At 37.4% G+C, this 22,940-nt stretch overlaps 1 protein-coding gene across 3 annotated transcripts in view; it reads right to left on the bottom strand.

The window, feature by feature from the left end:
• R3HCC1L (R3H domain and coiled-coil containing 1 like) overlaps positions 1 to 21,127 on the bottom strand; it is a 46,764-nt gene extending 25,637 nt beyond the window's left edge. The window contains exons 1-2 of one of the 3 annotated variants that reach the window (XM_058187912.1): positions 20,880 to 21,127; positions 20,645 to 20,733 (exon numbers count right to left, since the gene is read on the bottom strand). In XM_058187912.1, coding sequence (XP_058043895.1) covers positions 20,645 to 20,720 — 76 coding nt within the window. In that variant the 5' untranslated portion in view covers positions 20,721 to 20,733; positions 20,880 to 21,127. The other 2 variants (XR_009155695.1, XM_058187913.1) reach the window with 2 other exon arrangements.
• Between the last annotated feature and the right edge of the window lie 1,813 nt (positions 21,128 to 22,940).

Here is a 22,940-nt window from a genome sequence, read left to right as displayed (position 1 = left end):
ATAAAACAACTGGATTTTTAAAAAAATCTCCAATAAGCTACTTTAACCAACAGAATGGTTCCCTTCATCATTATTGACTCAGTGAGAAGAAAAGGTATCATCAAGACAGCTTCAGCCCAAAGGAGTCATTTTTCAGCTCAAAGTATAATCTATTTCTTTCACAATAGTCACACCCACTGGGAAGGAAGAATTGTGTTCCACAAACTGGGTGCTCTCAAGGTATCTCACAGCAACAACACTAATGACAGCAAACAAAAGCTTCACTCATAATTACTTTTCAAATATCGTATGTGTAACAGGTATAAAGTAGAGCAACACATCACAAAAGTTACAATAAAAAGAGGCTGTAAACTCAGCATTATGGAAAACAGCAGTTTCACGAGAAGGAAACAGAATAATACAGAAGTTAAGTGGGACTCCAAGGAGTACCACAAGAACAAGTAGGCTCTCCCAGTGTATCTTTGATGACTCCACAAAAGAGCGTCCCCTAACCTGGCAGCTTACACTTTGATAAGTCAGGTTACCACCTCCATCATTCATAGTCAGCACAGCTATGACAGGTAAGGAAGGAGGAGTTATAGTCCAATGCATCTGGGAGGTGCAAGGTTGGAGAAGGCTGCAATAAGCAATTTACGAGAAAATTAGCAGGACTGTGAAGATAATTGGACTGATGTTGGGAAAGCTGAAAATATGCCCTTGCCAATGTGCCTGCAAAATGAATACATATGTGAGTCCTCCTGAATATCACATTATTAATTAACTGAAAGTCTTAACGTTTGTCATGGATACAGCCAGAGCATTCTAATTCTTCTACTCCAAACTTTTATCAGCTCTGGATCCTTGTATTTCCTTCATATATTTTTCAGGATTATACAGCTCACTGAGCTTTTCTTCATCCTATCTTCTATAAGGAGTAGTCAGAGAATCAGGATAACCTAATGCTTCAAGTATTCTCTTGCAATTAGCAATCCTTTGAGAAGCTTACTATGCATGGAATATATATATTCAGCCTTCTCTTACAAATCTCCAGAGAAGATTCTGCAACTTTTTCTACAAGAAGCCTCCTTAAAGCACTTCCCACTATGCAACTTACATCTGTTCTTAAACCTATCATTTGTGCCTCTTCTGCAGTTCCAATGAAACAGCTTCTTCTCTTTAGACAGAATAGGAATAGGCAACTCCTGCTGTTTCAGACTATAGTGCAGCTCAACCCCAGCTAGTCACGTTAATAGTAAGGAATTATGGGTGTTGTAATCTAAAAACACCTTGAGAAAACCAAGTTACCTATCATTGCACACGTTGAGTACTACATTCAGAATTATGCCTGCTGAATTAATGGTTGCCTTCCAGACAAAATTGTAAAAATTTCACCCATAAGTTGCCTTGATCCCTAAAAACGTATATTTGTCCTTAGAAATTAATAGCAGTTATATATTTAAATGATAATAAAATATAAACATACCCTATTCACCCAGTTGTACTTGCTCATCAGTGAAACAGCTATTAAGGCATTTGTTGTTTGGTTAACCAACCTTAGGATTTCTGATATGCTCTAAAGAAACAGAACACAACCAGAATAACCAACAAGTTATTCTGGTTGGCTGTATCTGCTCACAAGAATATGTCATCACATTCACTGCTCAGCCACCCTGCACTTAGTTTGATGTATAACTGGTTTTATGCAATTTGGCTTCTAAAAATATAATTGCAATTTTTAGAATTGGAAGTTTACTGAGCTTGATTTCAAGCCAATCAGAGTCCAAAAGCATGATGACAACAATAAATTTAGGGATATTTATTATTGTAAACCTGCTGACATTTGCAGATTTCAGTGCTTCCTTTCAACCACAGTTGCTGAAACAAAAAGGTTCTCAGATTCTGTTCAGTGCTTTTTAGCTCATGATCATATTCAGAGAGAGAGAGAGAGAGAGAGAGAGAGAGAGAGAGAGAGAGAGAGAGAGAGAAGGAGGGAGGGAAGGAGGGAGGGAGGGAGGCAGGGGGAGGGGGAGAGAGGGGGGAAATTTAAATGAATCTGACTGCTCAAAAATGAATACCAGGGACCCTGGAAAAAAACCTCAAGTGATAATACATATTCTACATCTCTGGTTCTGTGTCAGGATTTTAATTAATTTAGGGACAGTTTCTCTTGCAAAAATTGGAGTTAATCCACTGGCAGCCTGAACTGACGAAAAACAAATATTTATTTATTTGTTAGATTTATATAGGCATCAATCCCACAAAATGTTACTCTAAGTGGCATATAAACATATTAACATTTAAAACAAAAAAAAATGAACATATATAAAAAACCACCAAGAATGCAGGAATACAACAGTCATTTGACATCATATAACCATCTTGTAACCTCACAGTGGGATCCCCAAGGTTGATGGAAAAAATACCAAGTTTTAAGGACCTTCTGGAAGGCAGAGATGGAACTAGAATTTTTTAAGACTCCAGGAACATGGCCAAAATGTTATTATTGTTTTTAAAAAAATGAAAATGTAAAAACTTTCAGATGTACTGGTTTCACTGCCAATCTGTCACTCTTAAAATTATTGCATCATCTGATGATGTGTGTGCCATGTTTGTAAAGCCCTCTCTACCAGATGATGTTGATTTAATTGATCAGGCATGAAGAGGCCAAGAAGCCAAATGAGTTAATCATTTGGAATGGATTTCCCAGACTAGAGCCTTCCATTTGTGCAGAACTACAGTCTTCCCAGCAAACATGACCAATCTTTACAAAAGATTATGGAAGCTATATTCCAAGTTGATTTGTACACATTATATGAAGACTTAACTCCCTAGAGAAGGATCCTAAGGCTGGAAAAGATGGAAGGAAAGATAACAAGATAACCAGCAGCAAGGAGGGGGACTCAGTTATGCAGCAATGGGTGTTCTGCTGGAAGATCTGAAAGACCAAGTTAGGGACAGATTGTCATGGAGAAAATCTATACATGTCGCTAAGAGTCCTCACAGTGACTTGATGGTACATAATCAATCTTATTCAATTCCAAGCTGAGTGCAGGGCACTGGATTGGAAAGGTGAGCCCAGAGAATAGCCTTAAAGAAAAGAAGTTTCTAGACACTTGAAGCAACAAGTCCTGTGCTGAGCAAGACTGGATTTGAAAATTATAAGTCTTCCTGAGAACAATTTGTGTGTCCACTCCACCACCCTCCCCTGACAACCATTCAGCCATCCTTCATCTGTGCCGAGACAATCTTTCCACAATTTGTCATCATGAAGCAGCACAACTTGCACTGTGCCACGGTCTGAAAAGCCACAGCCAGTCACACTTTCTATTAAACCTCTCTTGCTGTCAAAATTTGCAGCCGTTTCAACAACCTCTGACTCTCCTTGCCACCCTTAGAAGATCCATACTTTCTACAGTAAATGTAGTTGTGGATAGGATGCTGGTGTTCCATGTAAGGTATGAGCATCACCAATTGTCTACCAGTGTGCAGATATCTAACTCAATCATGTTTTAGACAAGTTCCCATGAATAACACAATATTTACATCTTATAGTTTTATTGTTAAGACTATACAGTATTTAAACAATATAAACCAAATTGTAAAACATGCAGTATGTCTTACACAAGGATTCAAAGGCAACCAGTTCATAGATGTTTAGCTGGGTTATATATAAAAAATGGTATTGCAGGAGTGAACAGCAAAAAAACCCCAAAACCCTCACTGATGAGACTTTTAATTTTGAAACAAAATGTTCAAGCAAGGAGCAATTAATGCTCAAATACTCAGTTAAAGAGTTTGAAAGTTATAGAGATGAGGAAAGAATAGACATATTTGATCATAATTAAATTAATTATCTGCAGATTCAGAACATATTACAGTTATTTATATCATGCCATTTTATTCATAGAATTCACTGTCACAAGATGCAACGTTAGTTGTTGGCTTTGAAACACTAGAGCAGCCTTTCCCATATAGCTTCTAGATGTCTATGACTAAAGTTCCCATAATACCCAAACTGCATAGGTGGACCAATGCCTGTGGTGGCTAGAGATAATTTAACATATCTCAGATCAAGAGTACTGAAAGAGTCAAAAATATTTTTAAAAGGCAATTTAGAAGATACTGGTCAGCTGCTGTGAGTTATAAATAGTGGAAAACTAATGTGTCTCTGAGATTATGTCTGGGAACTGCAAACTACAGACAAGACTAGATGTGCCTTTAATTTGATCCACTTCTGAAATCCTTCAAAAGCTTTATTCCGTGATATTTTAAGTCTAACTAGACTCTAACTACTGCATCGGCCTCTGCAGAGATTTTGGATTTTTTTTTTTCAGAACAAGATGCAAAACAAAGAGAACAGGAGGGAGTACAGCTCACAAATTTTATTTCTCAAGATCTTGTATCTCCCTTGTATCCGCAGTCTATTACACACTCCATCAGATGCCTCCCCCCCCCGCCACGCCTCGGCACCAATCCATTTCATGCTTAGAGGATTGAATCAGTGTCCCTTGGCGTGTCTCCTTTTCACACTATGCTGAACAACACAACTTCTACTTGTTCTCTAACTTCTGTAGTAAGTCCCTTAATCTATACCACAAGACAAGGAAACTGAAAAACAACACAAGGAATTATCTAACTTCAAAACTAGGCAGGATGTCAAGCCAAAAACAAAAGTCTGAGACTAGAGATCAGTAGATAACAGCTTCTAGAGCAGGGACCTGATATTTAGCTTATTCTGACGAACACTTTCAATGATTTAATAATGCCAAAGTACGACACAAAGATTTGATTTCAAGTTTAGCTATGTTTTGTGTTCACTATCTATTGGTCCTACTTCCCCTCTATATTGTGCAACAGGCTCTCCTATCCCTCTGCATGTTTATATTTCTTAAACATCTGTTAGCTTTTCTTCTTTTTCTGTTTCAAAGCATGCAGCTCTTTTTGCAGTTCCCCTTATAGCCTCATTTTCTTTCCATCTCTCTCACACCATTTTATCCACTTTTTCTGCACCTGAAATAAATTTCTAGCGCACCATATTAATTTTCCCAAAGTCCACAGGGTATTCTCTGTCCCCCCGTTATTCTTTCTTCTTCTCATTCCTTGTTTGAAAGATGCTTCAGTGGATCCTTCTCTCCCCACCACCATCAGAAGTATGTTTGCTCCCCTCACCCCATGTATCTTTATTTCATTGCTTTATTTTATTACAGTTCCACTTTTCTAGCAATTTATACAATTGAGAAGCGGGTTTGTACAAGATGGTTAAACAGTAAACCTGGCTCATTTGACAGCTGTATTTACACAATATGCTATGCCATCTCCCAAATTAAACCATATTATGGCTTAATGTGATATCGTTCAATGATACATTAAGATAATAACTAGGTTTGCACAAGACAAAGAACTGCAAGAAACTCAGCTCCAATTTAGTCTAGTCTAGCATTTTCTGCAAACCTAGAGATGGTAACAACTCTTCCACATGTTGTTGAATCTACAAAGAAAAGCATAAATTAGATATTCTACATTTTCACCTCCATCTTAAAGCCTTATTCTAGATGTATCTACAAAAGGATGGGAAAGGACCTTAAGCAAATGAAATCCGAGATCCCTCAGTTAGTCACAAAAGGTCAAAGAGACGATTCCAATCAGTGCTCAGATCCAGATGTTGCTCTGCCTCATTCAATAAAAAGTGCAATACAGGGAGTCTATTGAGAAACAAGACCCAGAATAACTATAGTGGCATGATGGTAAAAGATGGGAGGGGGAAATATCCCCAAATTGTGCTAAAAGAACTAATCCATCAAAATGTAACTTGCCTTTAATTTTTTTAATTTTTTTTACTATAGCTGCAATTGGGGTCTTCCTATAGACAACTTTAGAATACATTCCTGCTGGAGCTCTAGTCTTGACAGCCATGTCAAATGAACTGTGTTCACAGGGAAAGGCTTCAGCAATTAGTTATGGGTAAAGTGTCCATTCCTTTAAGGAAAACAGAGTCAAGTGAGATGTCAGAGCGTGAGCTCTAAGAGTTTGTGCCCTAAGAGCACAAAACCCTTCTCCAATAACTGCACAAACACAGCTGCTAGTAGTAAAGGCTGTAGTGGCACCCATGAGCTTCTAGCAGCTGGTAATGCTTCCTGGCAGCAAACTGTATTTTTAGCTTTTGAGGTTTCCGATTCCACTCAATCCATTACTCCATCAATAGCATATTTACCTTACAGCCTCCTTACTTAGGAGAGAAATAACCACCCGTTTAGCTTGACAAAACCCAAAAGCACTAGATCTTTGCCCCACAGTTCTGCATAGGTGGGGCATACGCCAACTTTATTCCTGGCCCTAGGGATTCAGCTTCCACCCTCCCTGGGGTTGGCAGTGACCAAAACCCCATCTCTCCTTCCCCCTGCCTCCGCTCATTTTGCACAAAGGGAACCGCTCTCAATTGGTGCTTAGGGAGCAGCAAAGTGCCCTTGCATGACAGCACCATGTGTCATTTAGCACTCATACATACGCAATGTCACTCTTTATGGCCTACTGTAGACCTGAAACTTCTTATAAAGTAACAGTATTAGTAACAAGAGAGAAGTGCAAGGAGACTCCAAACAACTTGAATTAGAAACCCCTTTGGAATGGTCTACTCATTTAGTCTCCAGGCACATGAAAACAGTGCCTCTTCCTCTCTGCAGAGCATCAATAGAAGACTTTGCCAACAGAGATCCAGAGTCCATCTGCACTCCCCCCTCCTCCCCAAGACACTAAACTGGTACAATACGACTGGGACTGCATGTCTCCCAAATATCTCTGTTGTTCTCAATAATATATATAGCTCAAAGTAGTAAGTGTTATACCTCCCGCTCCCCAGAGACAGATAGATAATACCTCATCTTGTGAAAATTAAAGACTGTTCTCCAAACACCTACGCATCTGAAGTCAGTGAGCCAAGAGTAAGCAACTTATTATAATCAGGGTTTGCAGTTTAATTCTTTTTAATTCTACCCTCACAACGACTGCACACCAGAACAACTAGACACAAGAACAGTTTTTTCCCGAAGGCCATCACTCTGCTAAACAAATAATTCCCTCAACACTGTCAAACTATTTACTAAATCTGCACTACTATTAATCTTCTCATCGTTCCCATCACCAATCTCTTTCCACTTATGACTGTATGACTGTAACTTTGTTGCTGGTAATCCTTATGATTTATATTGATATATTGACCATCATTTGTGTTGTAAATGTTGTACCTTGATGAAGGTATCTTTTCTTTTATGTACACTGAGAGCATATGCACCAAGACAAATTCCTTGTGTGTCCAATCACATGTGGCCAATAAAAAATTCTATTCTATTCTATTCTATTTTGACCTCCCAGGGGCATTAGGCACGGGATGGGGGCATACCTAGATGTTTTAGGAGTGGGCAGCATTATCTTCAATTATTTGAGATGGGATCTGAGAGTTTTTACAAGGCAAAAAAGGTATCTTTCCACTCCTAAGTCATCCCAAACATGTTCCAGTTTAGGAGAATATGTTCCAGTTTAGGAGATAGAGGTATGGTTTTAACCCTGAGATGTAAAAACAAGGCCAATTATATGCCATTGTACCAGGACTTTGGTAGCTGCATGCATGGATAAAACTCCTGATGAAAAAAGAAAAGAGATATATAAAGAAATGACTTTCCTCTTCATCATGACAAGCATAAGCAATTTTAGTAACTTATCACTTTCTCTGATATTGCCATAAAAGTTCTCTTCTTCCCATATCTCTTTTTGTCTATAAACAAATTTTACAGCCTCATCATCCAGTCCTGGTCAATGAAAATCCAATAAAAGTTACCAGAAACAACAATATATATATTTTGATCTTGATCTAATAAACCAACTTTATATTCATTTCCTTTGCTTAACAATCTTGATCTTTAATCTCTTTAAACACTATCCCAGAATTTGATTTCTTTTCATTTTCTGTGTCAACCCATGGTCCTTCTGTCTCTTCTCAGAAGCTGTTTCAAAACTTTAACACATCTCTTTTATAAAACCAAAAGAAGAAATTGCACCTTAGGCATCTTTGTAACACTTGTCATAAGCCAGTAAATAGCTTTGAATCCAGCCAGGTGGATAGCAAGAAATCCATATCCCACCCTTGCCCTAATCCTCCTTCATCTTTTAGAACCATAGAAATTCACATCTATTTGACCAATGACCCCTTCTCCAGTTCAATAACCACAGGATATCTAATTCTACAGCCCCTTCTTGAAAATAAAAAACTCCTTTCATGCAACATTTTTCTCTCTAATAGAATACAAAGACCTACACAAAGAGCAAGGAATCAACCGCACATTAAAAGGAAATTCCAAACATGCAAAGATAACACTTTTAAAAAAATATGAACGTACAATAGAGGAAACAGTTCATTTTTTTTTCCATTTCAGTTTCCTTGGAATAAGCACAGCTACTAACACCAATACCAGGAGGAAGCTTGGAGTCAATGATATTCATTTAAACTTGCATGAAAAAAGACAAGGCAACAAAGAAAAAAAGTGAATTAATGTCTGACGAAAGGACTAAGGGAATTAGGCAGGATTGTATAGATATATCAAGGGCAGAAGCCCTGCTAGAGAGCACATCAATAAATAACAAAAGAGATGAAATTAACAAGGAGTCCAATAGGAATAAGATTATTTAAATCTGTCTTGAAAACCAGGGGAAAAAAGATGAGAGGAATGGCCTTGAGAAAATACAGCAATATAGGTACATGCTACTAAAACCAGCCACTTACAACCATAAGCATTCCAAAGTAATCTAAGCAAGTTTAACTAATTAATATATAGATTCTGAATAATTAATTAATAATTAATGAATTATAAAAAGACATTGGTGAGGAAAGCTTAGCAAAGGGTAGATTTGGTTGCCTTTGTGGCAGCTTGTCCACAAATATGGTCTGATTTCTAGCATTTGTAGCTATGCAAGTTGGAAAGTTTCTCCTGCCAAACGTAGGATTGCTATAAAGAAAAAGTATATCAGGGAAAGCGAATATAAGACTGTTAAAGTTGCATTCATCCTAGACAGTGAAGGAATCATCTATGATCAGGATTTAAAAAGTATAAGCCTTTATCAAAAACTGCCATCAAATGATGCTGGGGAGAAAAGCAGCATTACAATTCAATTCAACTGATCTTTGAGGTTAGTTTTTCAAATTTTAATTTCTAAATGCTTGGCAATTACATTTGCAGATAATACTAAATTTGAAACAAAGAACTGAGAGAATAAGTAAATGATTCAAAGAAAGTGAGTGAAGTTAGAAATAAAATACAATTCAGGCAAGAAAGACATAGCTTCTGGAGACAGGAAATGCAGACACTGAACAGGGACAGAAACCTGGAAAGGATGAGAGCAAAGTAGAGATGAGCTGACAATGATGAAAGAGCTGCTACTATTTCAGTCTGCAGAAATATCACGCCCCAAAGGAAGGGCGAATGGCAGATCGGACGCATCCATGATCAGGAAGATCAGTTGCCCAAAGCACCCTGGCTGGAGCTGAGAAAGGATGACACGACACTGGAGTAAAATTAAGTAGAAGCAAAAAGAAGCAGCGTGATCTCCCAAACAACTCTTCCTCTAGTCTAAAAAATAATAAACAACACTCTCTGATTCCTTCCATTTAATCCAAAGTGGATTTCCACAATCTAGAAAAAACAAAGGAGAAATTTCCTACCAGTGAGAACAACCAACCAATGAAATGACTTGCCTTCACAAATCGTGGGTGCTCCACCACTGGAGGCTTTCAAAAAGAGACAGAAATAGTATAGGGTATCCTGCTCAAGCAAGGGGTTGGATTAGACGACCTCCAAGGTCCCTTCCAATTCTATTATTCTATGTTCATAAAGGTGCGTTCTCAAGAGCACCAAGAAGAAACCTCCTTGTAAACAGGTTTCTATAAATTTCTCAAAACCACAAGCCTAAACTATAGGCCTCAAACTGGGCAAACAATACAATCAGCGGAAGAGCTTGTGGGAAAAAGAGCAGGCTTTAGAATAAGAGGTAGAATGACAGCATAGCTGTCCTCTCCTCAGTATTAACACTCATGAAAATAATTTATATCCATAACATGAAAGGAAAGTACTCTTTGCTTTCAATATGCCAAATCCTGGTAGCACATCCTCTTTAAACTTTTCTCAGTTATTGGCATTCAAAGAATTCTCTTTAAATAAATGTAGCAGAAAACTGAAAATAGATTCCAACTTCTACCACTTCACATTCTCCAAAATCTTCCTACTCTCTTTTTTTTTTTTTTTATATTCAAAAAGTTTTTATTAGTCAAAAAAGGTTTATACAAATACATTTCAGGTATGGTAAATTTTCATTTTTCTTATCTAAAATAAGAATTTTACTCAAATTTTTTAACACATACAACAGCCATATGGCAAGCAGGTGACACGAAGTAGCTAAGTTTACAAATTTTAAATACGTAATAAAGAAGAGTCAAGAATAAACAGAATATCGTACAAAAGAGAGTAAGGAAAACCAACACAATCCCAAATATCTTTATCACTTCCTAGTTTTAGATCTCAGAACTCTGGGTTCAGCCTGACCCAACTCCAGGGCCGCAACAGCGGCAGCCGCTTCCTCCCCATGATCTATAACCTCCCCTTCTTCAATTCCTGGGTCATCTGATTCCAGGAGGGCTTTGTGTTCCTCCACATAGGCCGTAGCCTCCGCAATTGTACTGATTTTTTTCGTAATGCCCTCCCGGAAAATCATCAATCCTCTGGCATCAGCCATCTGAAGCCCACTCCTTCTGGTACAATTTGCTTGACAAAAATAATATTTCTTTCTTTTTCACGTACCTGTCTGGGAATCTGCCTCAGAATGGCTATCTCCTGCCCCTGTAAATCAGTGCCCCACTCCTATGTTTTCTAAGAATTTCATCTCTCGTCTCTCTTCTCACAAATTTGACATGAACCTCTCTAGGAACTGCATGCGTGCGTGCATATTAATTAACTCTATAAACTCGATCCACATCCCAATTCATGAAATCAACACCTCTCCCAAGAAATTCTCCCAACAATTTAGTCACAACATCTCTCAAGTCTTCTTGGTCCACTTCTTCCAAATTTTGAAACCTAAGGAAATAAGACATTTTATCCATCTGTAGTCCAAGCACAGCATTGCCTGTCGTCTCCTCTCTTTTCTGCACTGCCCGCATCTCACCCTCCAAACCTTCCACTTTCTGCTTGTTTTCTGCTGAAACTTGTTGAGTATCCTTTAAATCCTTTTGGATAGTCACAATTTCTGCTCTTATTTCATCCAATTTCTTGTCCATATTAGATAACTTTTCCAAAATTCTCCATCTCTCCAGCAGTTGGTCTCTGACCTTTGCCATTAAGGAAAAAAATACAAAATCCTCAGGCAGGCACACTATCCTTGTAATTTCCTCCGGATCCACCAGGGGGCACTCACAGGAGCAACCAGTCCAGAGTACAGTTATTCAACCACGAAGCCGACGGGAAGTGATCTCATCAAAATTCTGATACTGTAGGCGGATCCTGCACGCCCCCACTGTTCCCCAGAACGAGGGCGGCGCTCTAACCTTCCCTCATAAATTTCTACTTCACCTCTTCTCCAGAGCTCCACAAAACCGGTAATCTTCTTATTTTAAGTTCTCCTCTCTCCCGAATAACTCGTGCTCCTTCCAACCGCAGGGGAGAAAAAACCCCCCCGCACTCCGGAGCACTCCACTCACATTTACCGATATTCCCTTCCCTTCTCCTCCTCAATTCTTCTCCGTGCCCTGTTCACCACCAGGCTGCTGCAGTTATAAATCCAATGCCCCGGTGTCACTGGGCACAGCGGCCCAGGCGACGACCAAAATAATGGCCGCGGCCTGTGGCCTCCAAACCCCGCCAAGCCTAGGACGCGCCAGCATTGGTCCCCACAGTCCTGTATGTCGGCTGGGAGACCCCTGGCGAGCCGTCCGTGCGGCAGGTGTCCTTTTCGGAACACCTGGCCCCTGAGGGCCTCGGCGGCGGCCGGATTCGGGCGCTGGAGGCAGGAGAAGCCTTCCAGACGTCCGTTGCCGCTGGATACCGGAAGTCGTCTCTCCAAAATCTTCCTACTCTCATATCTTTCTCTAATCATATAAATTCCTCTACTGAAGGCAGAATGGCTCTGTTTGCATGACCAATTCAAGTGGATGCATAGGATGTGACCTATGATTACACAGCTCAGTCAAGTGGCAAGGACAGGATTAATTCTAATCCCAGACCAACTGTCCCTTAGGTAATCTTGGTGCCAATATGATGACAAAAGTGGTCCCACAAAAAGCCTTCTCTAGGAAGTCTGACTCTGTACTTTTTACATTTTAAGTCTTCCCTCCATAATTCCGTGCAGGATAGAAAAGTGGAGGAAAGTGGTGGAATTAGATAAACCTCCTTCCCAAGAGATGCCTGCTGTGGTATTGTCACCAATCTGGATTTTGCAGATTATTTTTCCCTTATTCAGACAGGAAAAGTTAATAACCAGAAAATATTGTTCTCCATCTTCCTCTGCAAGAGCTAGAGTGGCTTCAAAAATGGTTACTACTTAGTTGACTGGGTCACCTGGATCATATGCGGCAAGATGGATAGCAAATTTAACAAAATAAAATAAATAAAATAATAAAATAATATGCTATTGGTGCAAAAGGAACATAACATTTTTCAAGTATAGCTATCATTTTGCTCCTAATCCTACCCCAAATCCCCTACCCTTCTAAATCCTAGGACAAATGTTGTTCTTGCTCCAAAGTGAACATCACACTATTGGTCACTAGCAGCAATCTGCGCATAGGCAAGGAAACTGAAACAACCATGATAAAGAATAGCAGCTATGGCATTTTTTGGCAGGAGATAGTGAAAAACATTGCGGGAGGCTGGAAATGAAGGGATATATGTTTAATGAGGCGTCAAGAGGGACTGCAAGTTTGCCAAGAGAGGAAGGAGATGCTGCAGAGCACTAGCAAGGGACACCATATAACTTCCCCCCTGCACGGATTCTGATAAATAGAATCTCTTTGTAATTCAATAAAGTCCCAGCAGTTACTGTGGTTCATCCATCGTACCCAGAAGACTACAACTGCTGCTCACATAAATTTTCCAGACCAATATGCACAAGTAAAGGACTTACTGGATGGTAAGTCCTCCCCAAATGCAGCATCAGCTCCCAGATTCTGAGGGCAGCAATAAAGCATTACCGGAATTCAAAGAAAGCCCTCTACATTCTGCCAAACAGTCACAATTTATTTTGTCCTACAAATAATGTTCTATTAGATAGATTTTGCTTGTCAGTTTTACAAAATAAAAATTGTCCTCTTTACCGAGTGCTATATTTAATCATTTTGTTTTAATTGCTCTAGGCCACACCACATGATGGTCAAGGATGGGAATATAAATTATTTTTACATAACCTGTGGTAATAGTTTGATACTGCCCCAGACAAATTAAACTAGGGCAGGGATTAACAATGAGGGACTATGTGACGACCTCTGAAATTTTTCGGTAAGAAACCATTTGCACCAGTTATGTAAAAGGCACATTACAGCATCCAATTTGTTGGTATTAAGAACTATCAACTTAGTTTCAAGATATTCTTAAGCACAGACTTCACCTGTATATTTTTGCCTGTAATCAGTAATCAATTCTGTTCACAAGCAGAGCCAGGACAACTTCACTGCCAGTGCCCACTGTGCAATCCTTTTCTGTTAAGGACTTTTAGCAGAGGACTAAGAGAACATTCAATGCTTCACTTTTTATTGCTCCCTTTCTTAGGATGGCTGTATATGCCAAAGTAATTTCTTAATACAATTGCTTCTGAATATATCACTATTTTATTCGTTCTTTGCATATCACTTTGGAAGGATTCAATCCTAAAATGCAATTTATAAATAGATTAATTAATTCATGTAATTTTATACTAAACATTTTGTATCCTTTTCCTCTAACAGTTACACAGGTATTGCTTGTAACCAATGAGAAAGTTTTCCTCCCTGTAATGGAATAACAATTCATATTGAAAACTGTTTTATAAATGTTATGAAGAAAGAAAGAAAAAGAAACTTTCCAAATTACTATATTTCTAGGTTGTCTCAACCCGTTTCTTATTAGAACACGTGAGAAGAATCTGTAAAATAGTACAAAGATTTTCAACGTCTTTTCAAGATGTAGTTCAGTGGTAGTCAACCCGGTCCCTACCGCCCACTAGTGGGCGTTCCAGCTTTCATGGTGGGTGGTAGAGGTTTTGTCCGATACTGAAGCACTTTCATTTTTTTTTAATTAACTTTTTAAAAAAATTTCATAGCATTATTTAAAAACATTTTCATTAGTTTTCATAAAATTCCCCGTGACAATTTAAATTTCTGAAAATATACTATTTGTATCACCCACTCATAAGTTTAGTTCACGTTACCTAAGTGAAACTAAATGGCGTTACAGTGTGACCACAAACAAAAGAGCCTCGTCCCAGAATAGCTCGCACATCTCCCCCCACACCACCCAGCTGTAACAGACAAGCCGAGCTGGTAGCCGGTGCCTCCCCAAACCCAATCCATGATGCGTGAGAGGCATGCACAAACGACGATACACGGCGCATTACTGTGGAACCAGTGGGCGGTTAGAAAATTTTACTACTAACAGAGATACAAAAGTGGGTGGTAGGTATAAAAAGGTTAACTACCCCTGATGTAGTTCATAACATCTAATATATTACAAGAGCTGGTCATAGATATTTCCCTTTTCACAAAATGGAACAAGTGATAACTATGGATTAACAAGACTTTGGACAAGACACTTGCTTTTTATGATTTGAAATTTTAAAGAAATACTGTTACTTATGATTTGTAATTGTATTAAATAATGATCTCTAGAAGCAGAGGAAAAATGCAAGAATAGAATAGTCTTTGTGATTTCAGGACTATTCTCATGAAGATGGAAAGGTTGGTGTGATTGCATGACCATTTCAAGAAAGGAAGTTGAATGGCTGCTTTCAGATCTATATTAAATTTATGTAAGAATATAAGTGACAACTATGGAATAATTTTTAAGGAAGTTTTGAGGAATGAGGGAAAGATTAATTTAACAAGACTTTGGACAAGAAAGTTGTTTTCTATCATCTGAAATTTTTAAAGAAATATTGTTACTTATGATTTGTAACTGTATTAAATAGTGATTTCTAGAGGCAGAGGAAGAATGTAAGAATTGAATAGTCTTTGTGATTTCAGGACTATTCCCAGGAAGAGGGATAGGTTGGTGTGATTGCACAACCGCTTTAAAAAAGGATTCTGAATGGCTGCTTTCAGATTTATACTAAAGGTTTTAATAGAGAATTGTAAACTCTTAAGAATGTTTTGGGAAATGAGGGAAAGATTACAGATTAAGATGGGGAAGGAGGGAAATGAATATTGAAGAACTTAATAGGCTATTTCTTCATTTTCTGTTTCTCTTCTTTTTTTCCCTAAGAATATGTGAGGAATTTAAAATGTTTAGTGATAAAACTTCCAAGGAAATAGTAACAATTACCACCCCTCTCAATTTTTAAGCTGGCTTTTGTTTTTGAGAATTGATGATATGGAAATTTCTTAAGCATATGTTACTTAGAGGCAGAGGAAGTTGATAAGAGGGAATAGTCTTTGTGATTTCAGGACTAATCCTAAATAAGATGGAAATGTCTATGTGATTGCAGGGCAGTTTTATGTAAGGGTTTTTAGATGGTCTGACCTCTGATTAAAAGTAATTTAGATATGTTAATTTGTGGAATTTAATTATTAATGAGGTTTTGGGGAATTTAAATATGGGGACTAGACTTCACTTAAACTTTAATGGTATGGAACACAATTTTTACTAGTGATGTGCAATAATTATTAATTTGAATGAAGGAGAAGGAAATATATTGTATAAAACATGAAATTTGAAATATGTTTAAAGATGTACCTGACTGACAACCTGTTCACAATGATGTTTTTTATTATTATGTTTATAAAAAATATTTTTTTTTATAATAATAAAAAAAAAACCTGTTTCTCCCTTTCTCATCCAGGGAAACACAGTATTCTGCCTTCTTAATATTTCCCAAAATATTTCATTCTTCTAGGAGGGGTGGATGCTAACTTTCTTCAACTATCCGTTAAGCAACACAACTGAAGGATGAGCAAACACTTTTGATCCTTTCATCCCTACTACAGAATGCCTTTTCACTAGGAACATTATTTCAATGGTATCAAACTAGTGGACTGCTAGATGCAAGAGATAGAGGTAATTTTACCTGTTAACAGGGTATAATTATATTAAGAACATGTGCTGTTTATATAACAGGAAAGAGAACAAGAAGGGGATAATATTTAATACTAACAATAAACACAAGCTGGTAGCAGTTCTTGAAGGAAAATTTAGAAAATAGGAGCAGTGAATTAAGGATTTATTAATCCAAAGGCTACAAAAGAAATTGACAGTGGAAACGAATCATCATGAAGAAAACAGCCAAACAGGAATAACCTCAGAACAATAGCAAGAGATGTAAAAGTTGTACTATTTGCTGGAACTCAGTAACCATTTTCAAACTCTTACAGCTGAAAGAAACACTGAAGAAGACAGGATGGTGGAAGTTAAAAGGTAGAGAGATGCAACTGTATCCTGCAAAAAGCCAAACAGAAGACTCAGCACAATAAGTAACTAAAACATATGTATGCCGACTGGACCCATCAATTGGCCTGAATGAGAATCAGGAACTTCCAAGATCTACCAGGTCACCTCCCAATTTCTTTTTCTGATAATACACGAGGGGACAAATAATATTGCAAAGAATGGCTTTGAAAACTTTGGAACAAATCTCTGGAGATGAGGTGGTATTCTCATCTATTTTTTTAGTTCATGGGAAAAAAGATTTAAAAGAGCAAGAAAGATACTGCAATTCAATAACTGACTACACAATAACTGGTCAATGACAGAGATTTGGTTTCCAGGATGATGGTCTCAGTAATCTAGGTGATGAACCACTGTCACAAGGTAAGTTTTATATTCCGAAAGAGTGTTTGTCCAAAGCATGTGAAACTTGATTAGAAGGGTTTTAGCTGAATCCTATGGCAGGCAGAAGTAAAAGAATTGGAAAAATGTATTATAAAGAGTGTTTCTGCAATGGAGCCTCTTAAACCATTCAAATAAAAGTCAGCAAGATCACTGGTTCATGAAGTTTACGACCTTCATTGATTATACACTAATACTCAAAATATAAGATATAAGCAAGATGAGTATGAACTCTCAATACAGAAAAACTAATATGCTTTATTAATTTTAATGGAGACCTAGTGTGGTGACTTCCAACTGAAAAAGAGCAATAAAGAAAACAATTTATTCAAAAGGAATAGAAACTATAGAAAGGAGAGGAGTTCCACTATCTTCAAAATATCAACTTCTGCTCAGAAATCTAAAGAAATCTACTTAAGAGAGCATCTAAAGTAAAATAACTAGTGGAAGAAATAAAAGCAATATTGTTGACGTCTGCCATGGGATGGGTCATCCAACCAATTAGGTGTAGATACCTTTCAAAAGCAAACTGCGGCTTTTTTGAAGCAGCAAGAATTCACAAAAACCCAGCAAACTACAGACCAGCTACTCTGACATTGATAGCAGAAATTTTCTAAAACAGATTATAATGAGATTGCTTCTGAAGTTCTTATCTATCAAGGCAATATTACACAGCTTTCCAGACCAATTTTATCTCATTTTTGAATGGGTAAGTTCCTTAACAGATTGTGGGATATATTTCTGTGGACATAATATATCTTGACATCCGAAGTGCATTTGATAAATGCTGATTAACAAAGTACCTTAAGTGTGGGCTGGATAGCATCACAATTAAATGGGAATATAGCTGTCAAAAACCATACTCAATAGGGTGTTCATCAAACTGAAGAGAGGTATCAAATAGGACATCATACTTATCAATCCTGGGCTTTATACTTTTTAATATTTTTATTAATGACATGGAGATAAAGAAATATTTATTGAATTTAAAAAATGGGTGAAATTGCTAATTCCCCAGAATGCAGAAATAAAATTGAACTTGAACTTAATAGGTTGGGAAAATTAGCTGAAATTAACTGAATAAAATGTAACAGCTGAGCAAAGTTTTTATTTAAAAAATAAAAAATGATATGGGGAATTTAATTTCATATTTATGGGAAAAAATGAAATAGTAATTGATTGCAAAGAACATATAAGTAAACAATTTGATAAGAGTACAAAATGTTAAGTGCGATTTTAGGCTGTATTATGAATAATATATTATCCAAGTTACTGAAAGTAACAGTACTTAACTGGCCAGACCCCACCATGAAGTACTGTGTTCTGAGCAGTGATCTTTGACACAGAGAAAATCAGAAAAACTGGATTAGGTTCACAGAAGCCTGAAGATGGTCAGGGTAACAGAAATTAACCTATATACAAGGTATTGAATGAGTGGAATACATTTAGTCCTTGGAAAAAGTTAAGGAAATCTGACAGCACTTTCAAAATACCAGAAAGGATATCATATTGAATTTAAGGTGCAGGACCTAGAATAATACATTTAAGTTGCAGGACCCTTAATAATGCATTAAGGAAGGAAGTTTTTGACAATGTTAGAAAATACATCCTCAAAGTAAACGCAATTTGATGTGGGAATCAATTATCTGGGGAGGTAAAAGTTTTTCTGTCACTGAATGTATTCAAACGGAGGATGGATAGCCATCTGTTTGAAAATTTTTACCTTGAATATCTGTACTGAGTAGAGTGAGGTTCTATAATACTATTTTCTATTGCCAACATTGCAAAAAAATCCCATTTTTAATAAAATGTACACTATTAGTTATTTGATCTATATTAAGAAAAAAGTGTAATATAATTTTCTTCTTTTTCAAAACATTTTGTAAAATCCACCAAATTTTTATCCAAAAGGCCTTTATGTCCTTACAAGTCCACCAAATGTGAAAATATGTAGCATCATCACAATTACATCTCCAACATTTTGCTTGCATATCTGGATACATACACGATAATTTTTTAGGATCTAGATGCCATCTATAAAACATTTTATAAAAATTTTCCCTCAGATTCTGTGCCTGCGTGAATTTAACATTTCTAACCCAAATTTTTTCCCAAGTTTCCAATAATATTGGCTCCTGAAAATTTTGTGCCCACTTTATCATACAGTCCTTTACCAAGTCCCTTTCAGAATCTATTTCAAGTAACACATTATACAATCTCTTTATATGCTCCTGAGACTGATTTCTAATTTGCTTTACCAAATTTCCCTCGTTCTGCTCTATACCAATTTTCTGATCTTCCTTCCATCTAGCACGTAGTTGCTCATATTGAAACCAAGTATAATTTTCCCCTTCCTCTCTTAATACTTGCAGAGATTTTAACTGCAAATTACCTCTTTCAGTATACAAAAGATCTTTATATGTAATCATTTCCTGATTCTGTTCTATATTTATATTTTCTATTGTATATAATTTTCTTAAATCTGTATTTTAACATTATATGTTTTTTCTCAGCTTTTGAACTGATTAATTAAAAACTCAATAGTACTTGAATACCTGTAATCAATGAAAAGAATTGGAAGTTTTAAGCATTTCAGGCTTCTTATATTATTAGGGTTTTACTTGAGTTTGAATTGTATATCTTTATTTTTATGTATACATTAAAGTATGTCACCAAGCCTTCAAACATAAAATTTGAAAGTTCATCAAATTTTAAAAATTGAAGTTTTATCCTTGAACCATAAGAAAAATTACCCAGTTTCTCTCTAGTTCTTGTATAGATTGGCATTTGCAAGGCTCTTTTGGCAACCAAAAGCACTAGTTACGTAGGATAGTACACTAATATTGTGCATTAATACTCTGAAAGCTTCCTAGAGCGATACTCTTAGAAGTGGTATTAAATAATAAAATTAATATTTATAATTGTAACAGTAAAGAGTTAATTTGGGCCTTGAAATGAAATCAGAATGTCAGGATTCATCCCTTAAAAATTGAAACCCTAAAAAAAGATATATTTAAGAGCCCTTTGTCTTTCAATATTTTTCCTCAAACATACTTTTTTTACTGCTTCATGCAGACTGACAAACCATGCAACATTTCTGAAATGGAAAGAACTTTCCTCACAGGATCAAACCATATTTTTTCAGTTAACTTACATATAATTATAGTTTTAGTTTACTGAAAGGGGGAAGGAAGGTAGTAATTTCTTGATTGATTAAAAAAATGAATCAAAGCAATGTAAATTTTATGCATAATGTGGTTCAGCCAGAAATCCTTAAACAAGTGTTATCCTTCTTGAAGCTTGTCAAAAATATTTAAGACTACCCTGTAAAACAGCATTGGCATTAGAGAAATGCATGATTAAAGTTCCCAAAGTCACAGAAAAATGGAATACCCTCTCAACAACACAGTGTTAAGGATTCCAAATATTTTTTTTTAATTGTACCTTTATTGCACAGTATGCTGCATGTTTTCCAAAATACATACAGGGTCGCGCGGAGTTCGAGAAAACTGAGGCTGATTTATGACATGATTATACAGCATAATCAGATAATGAACTTTAATTTTCTATATTAGAAAATATTATAGCGTCTTTCTTTCCAAAGATCAATTGCTGCCCACCTGTTGCTTGAATGCGAACTACTGTAGCGGTAGTATCGCCAGCCCAAGAAGAGCAATCAGAATTGGTGGAGACCATCAACTATCACTTTCTGGTTATGGGGAACACGCGAAAAGGAAGAGAACGGCATTAAGGACCCCATACATCACCCAGAAAATAAGGGGACGAGGATGGGAAGCAAAGGAAGAGAGACATCTGCAAAGCCCAACACGGGAAGGGGAGAAAAGAAAGAGTTACCGAGTACAAACAGGACCACTCCACCGCAGCCGCTTCCGCCTTCACTAATTCCGTCCGACCCTATCCTGTTTTATGCGTTCTTTCCGCAAGGGCCGCTGGGAAATGTAGTACCATGAAGTCACTCTCTTAATTTGGCGTTCCTTCACATTTCTTTTTCCGATCTAGTTGTCCTAAGAAAAGTCATAATTAAGCGCCTTAAGAAATTCTTCTTTTGGATTTGCATCGTCTGTTACGTTCATCTGGTGAATATCGGACGTAATCTAACCTTGTTGAAGAAGCGCGCCATGCGACCGCTTAAAGTTTACGGGCTGGTTTTGTCCTTGAATTTTACCAACGTTATGTACTTAGTGGTAGGAATAGAAGCGGTCTGCTCTGCACATGCGCAACAATGGTTTTTTTTTTCCTCTTACTGAATTGGAAGGAAAAGATCGATTTCTTATTTAGCGCTGATAAAGTGCCACATTCTAAAATCGGCAGACGTATTTTAATTTTGAGAAAATTTGATAGCGTGGATGCCATCAACACACTCCGAAGTAGCTCGCATTATCTCCCCATCCGCTGTTTGACCCGTGTGAAATAGAAAAGGCATGGAAAATACATAGGAAAAAATTATTTGCCTCCCATTTTGAAATGAGCATTACATTGTAGGAAGTTAGCACTCAACCCTCTCCATGAAATATGAATGAAATAAGAATGAAATATTTTGGAGGATATTGAATAGGGCAAAATATTCTGTTTCCCTGGATGAGAAAAGGAGAAACCTGTTTTAAAGACAAAACAGCTTCCTGCCTCATCACACCTTTGTCAATGGGCCATTAAGGCTTCAGGCAAGCTCACTCATTCCCCCCACCTTTGTCAATGGACCATCATCTGCAACACAATAGGACTCATCTAGCAACAGAAACTTACCACATGGCAAGGCTCAAGCAAGCTTGAGAGACAACCTACAAAGTTAGCTAAGACCCCTAGACCACCTGGGAGTTGACAACCAATCAGGGTACATTTCTTATACAGGAACAGGAAACACCAAGGAGGGGCCCCACAGAGAGTATAAACTTAGGCACTCAGCATCTTGTCTCTCTCTTCTCCCCTTCTCCCCTTCTTCTTCTCCTTTCCTCTCTGGTTCTTCACCCAACACCTTGAAACGTGATCACCTTTTCTACTCAGGAACGCAAGCCATGTGCTCCTGTTCAGGAACTCAAGCTATGGGATTCCTGTCCACCATTAAACCATCTTTCCAAGCAGTCTCCATGTTTCCAGTGTCTTTTTCCCCACTTGGAACTGAACCCAGATGAGCATTTCTTCTAACAATATGTTCTGTGCATTTTTCTCCTAATAGTTGAACCGAAGCCAAAGTGTAGAATTCAGAATCACAAGCTGAGGAACTCAACAAATTTATTAAAAATTATCAATTGAAAGTTATCAATTGCTCCTACTCCTCTTATTCCTCTGCATTTTCTTTCTTTAAGAAACTCACATTATCTTGAATATGCCCTTAGAACATGGATTCTTAGGGAAGACAGTGGGAGAGCGTTGATCTATCTAAGCTCACCAAGAAAGGCCAAATTGCCAATAGACGAGAAGCACTGTACCCATCCTCCACACTTCTATAGAGGTCCCAGAATACACAAATCTGATACATACCTCTCCATCCATTCCAATTGTATCATTACCAAGAACCTCTACCTTACAACGTCACAAAACAATTAACAAAAAAGCTTGGGCACCTCACAAGAGGAAGCAAATACTTGAGCAACTCCCCACTACAGTGCCTTCAAACAATCAGAGACATGTTTCTAGATGAGATGAAAGCATAGTCCCATTTGATGTCATAGCCCTTTTCATTTTCCTAGATCCAGTTAGCCCAGACTCTATGACCACACTGCTCCACAGCACACCTGACTTAATGAAGATTGAAACATTCAGGATTATGGATTTCATAAACCTCTGCCTAACCATAAAGTTGCAATTTGACAGACAAATTAAAGATACACCTATGAGGTCACTACTTTCAGGATTTTTTTATTTATGGTATTTATAAAAGTTATAGGCTACCTATCT

Source organism: Ahaetulla prasina, chromosome 6 (assembly GCF_028640845.1).
Source record: "Ahaetulla prasina isolate Xishuangbanna chromosome 6, ASM2864084v1, whole genome shotgun sequence".
Lineage (NCBI taxonomy): Eukaryota > Metazoa > Chordata > Lepidosauria > Squamata > Colubridae > Ahaetulla > Ahaetulla prasina.
The sequence above is the reverse complement of the archived record's forward strand: the minus strand, read 5'-3'. Positions and strand labels throughout refer to the sequence as shown.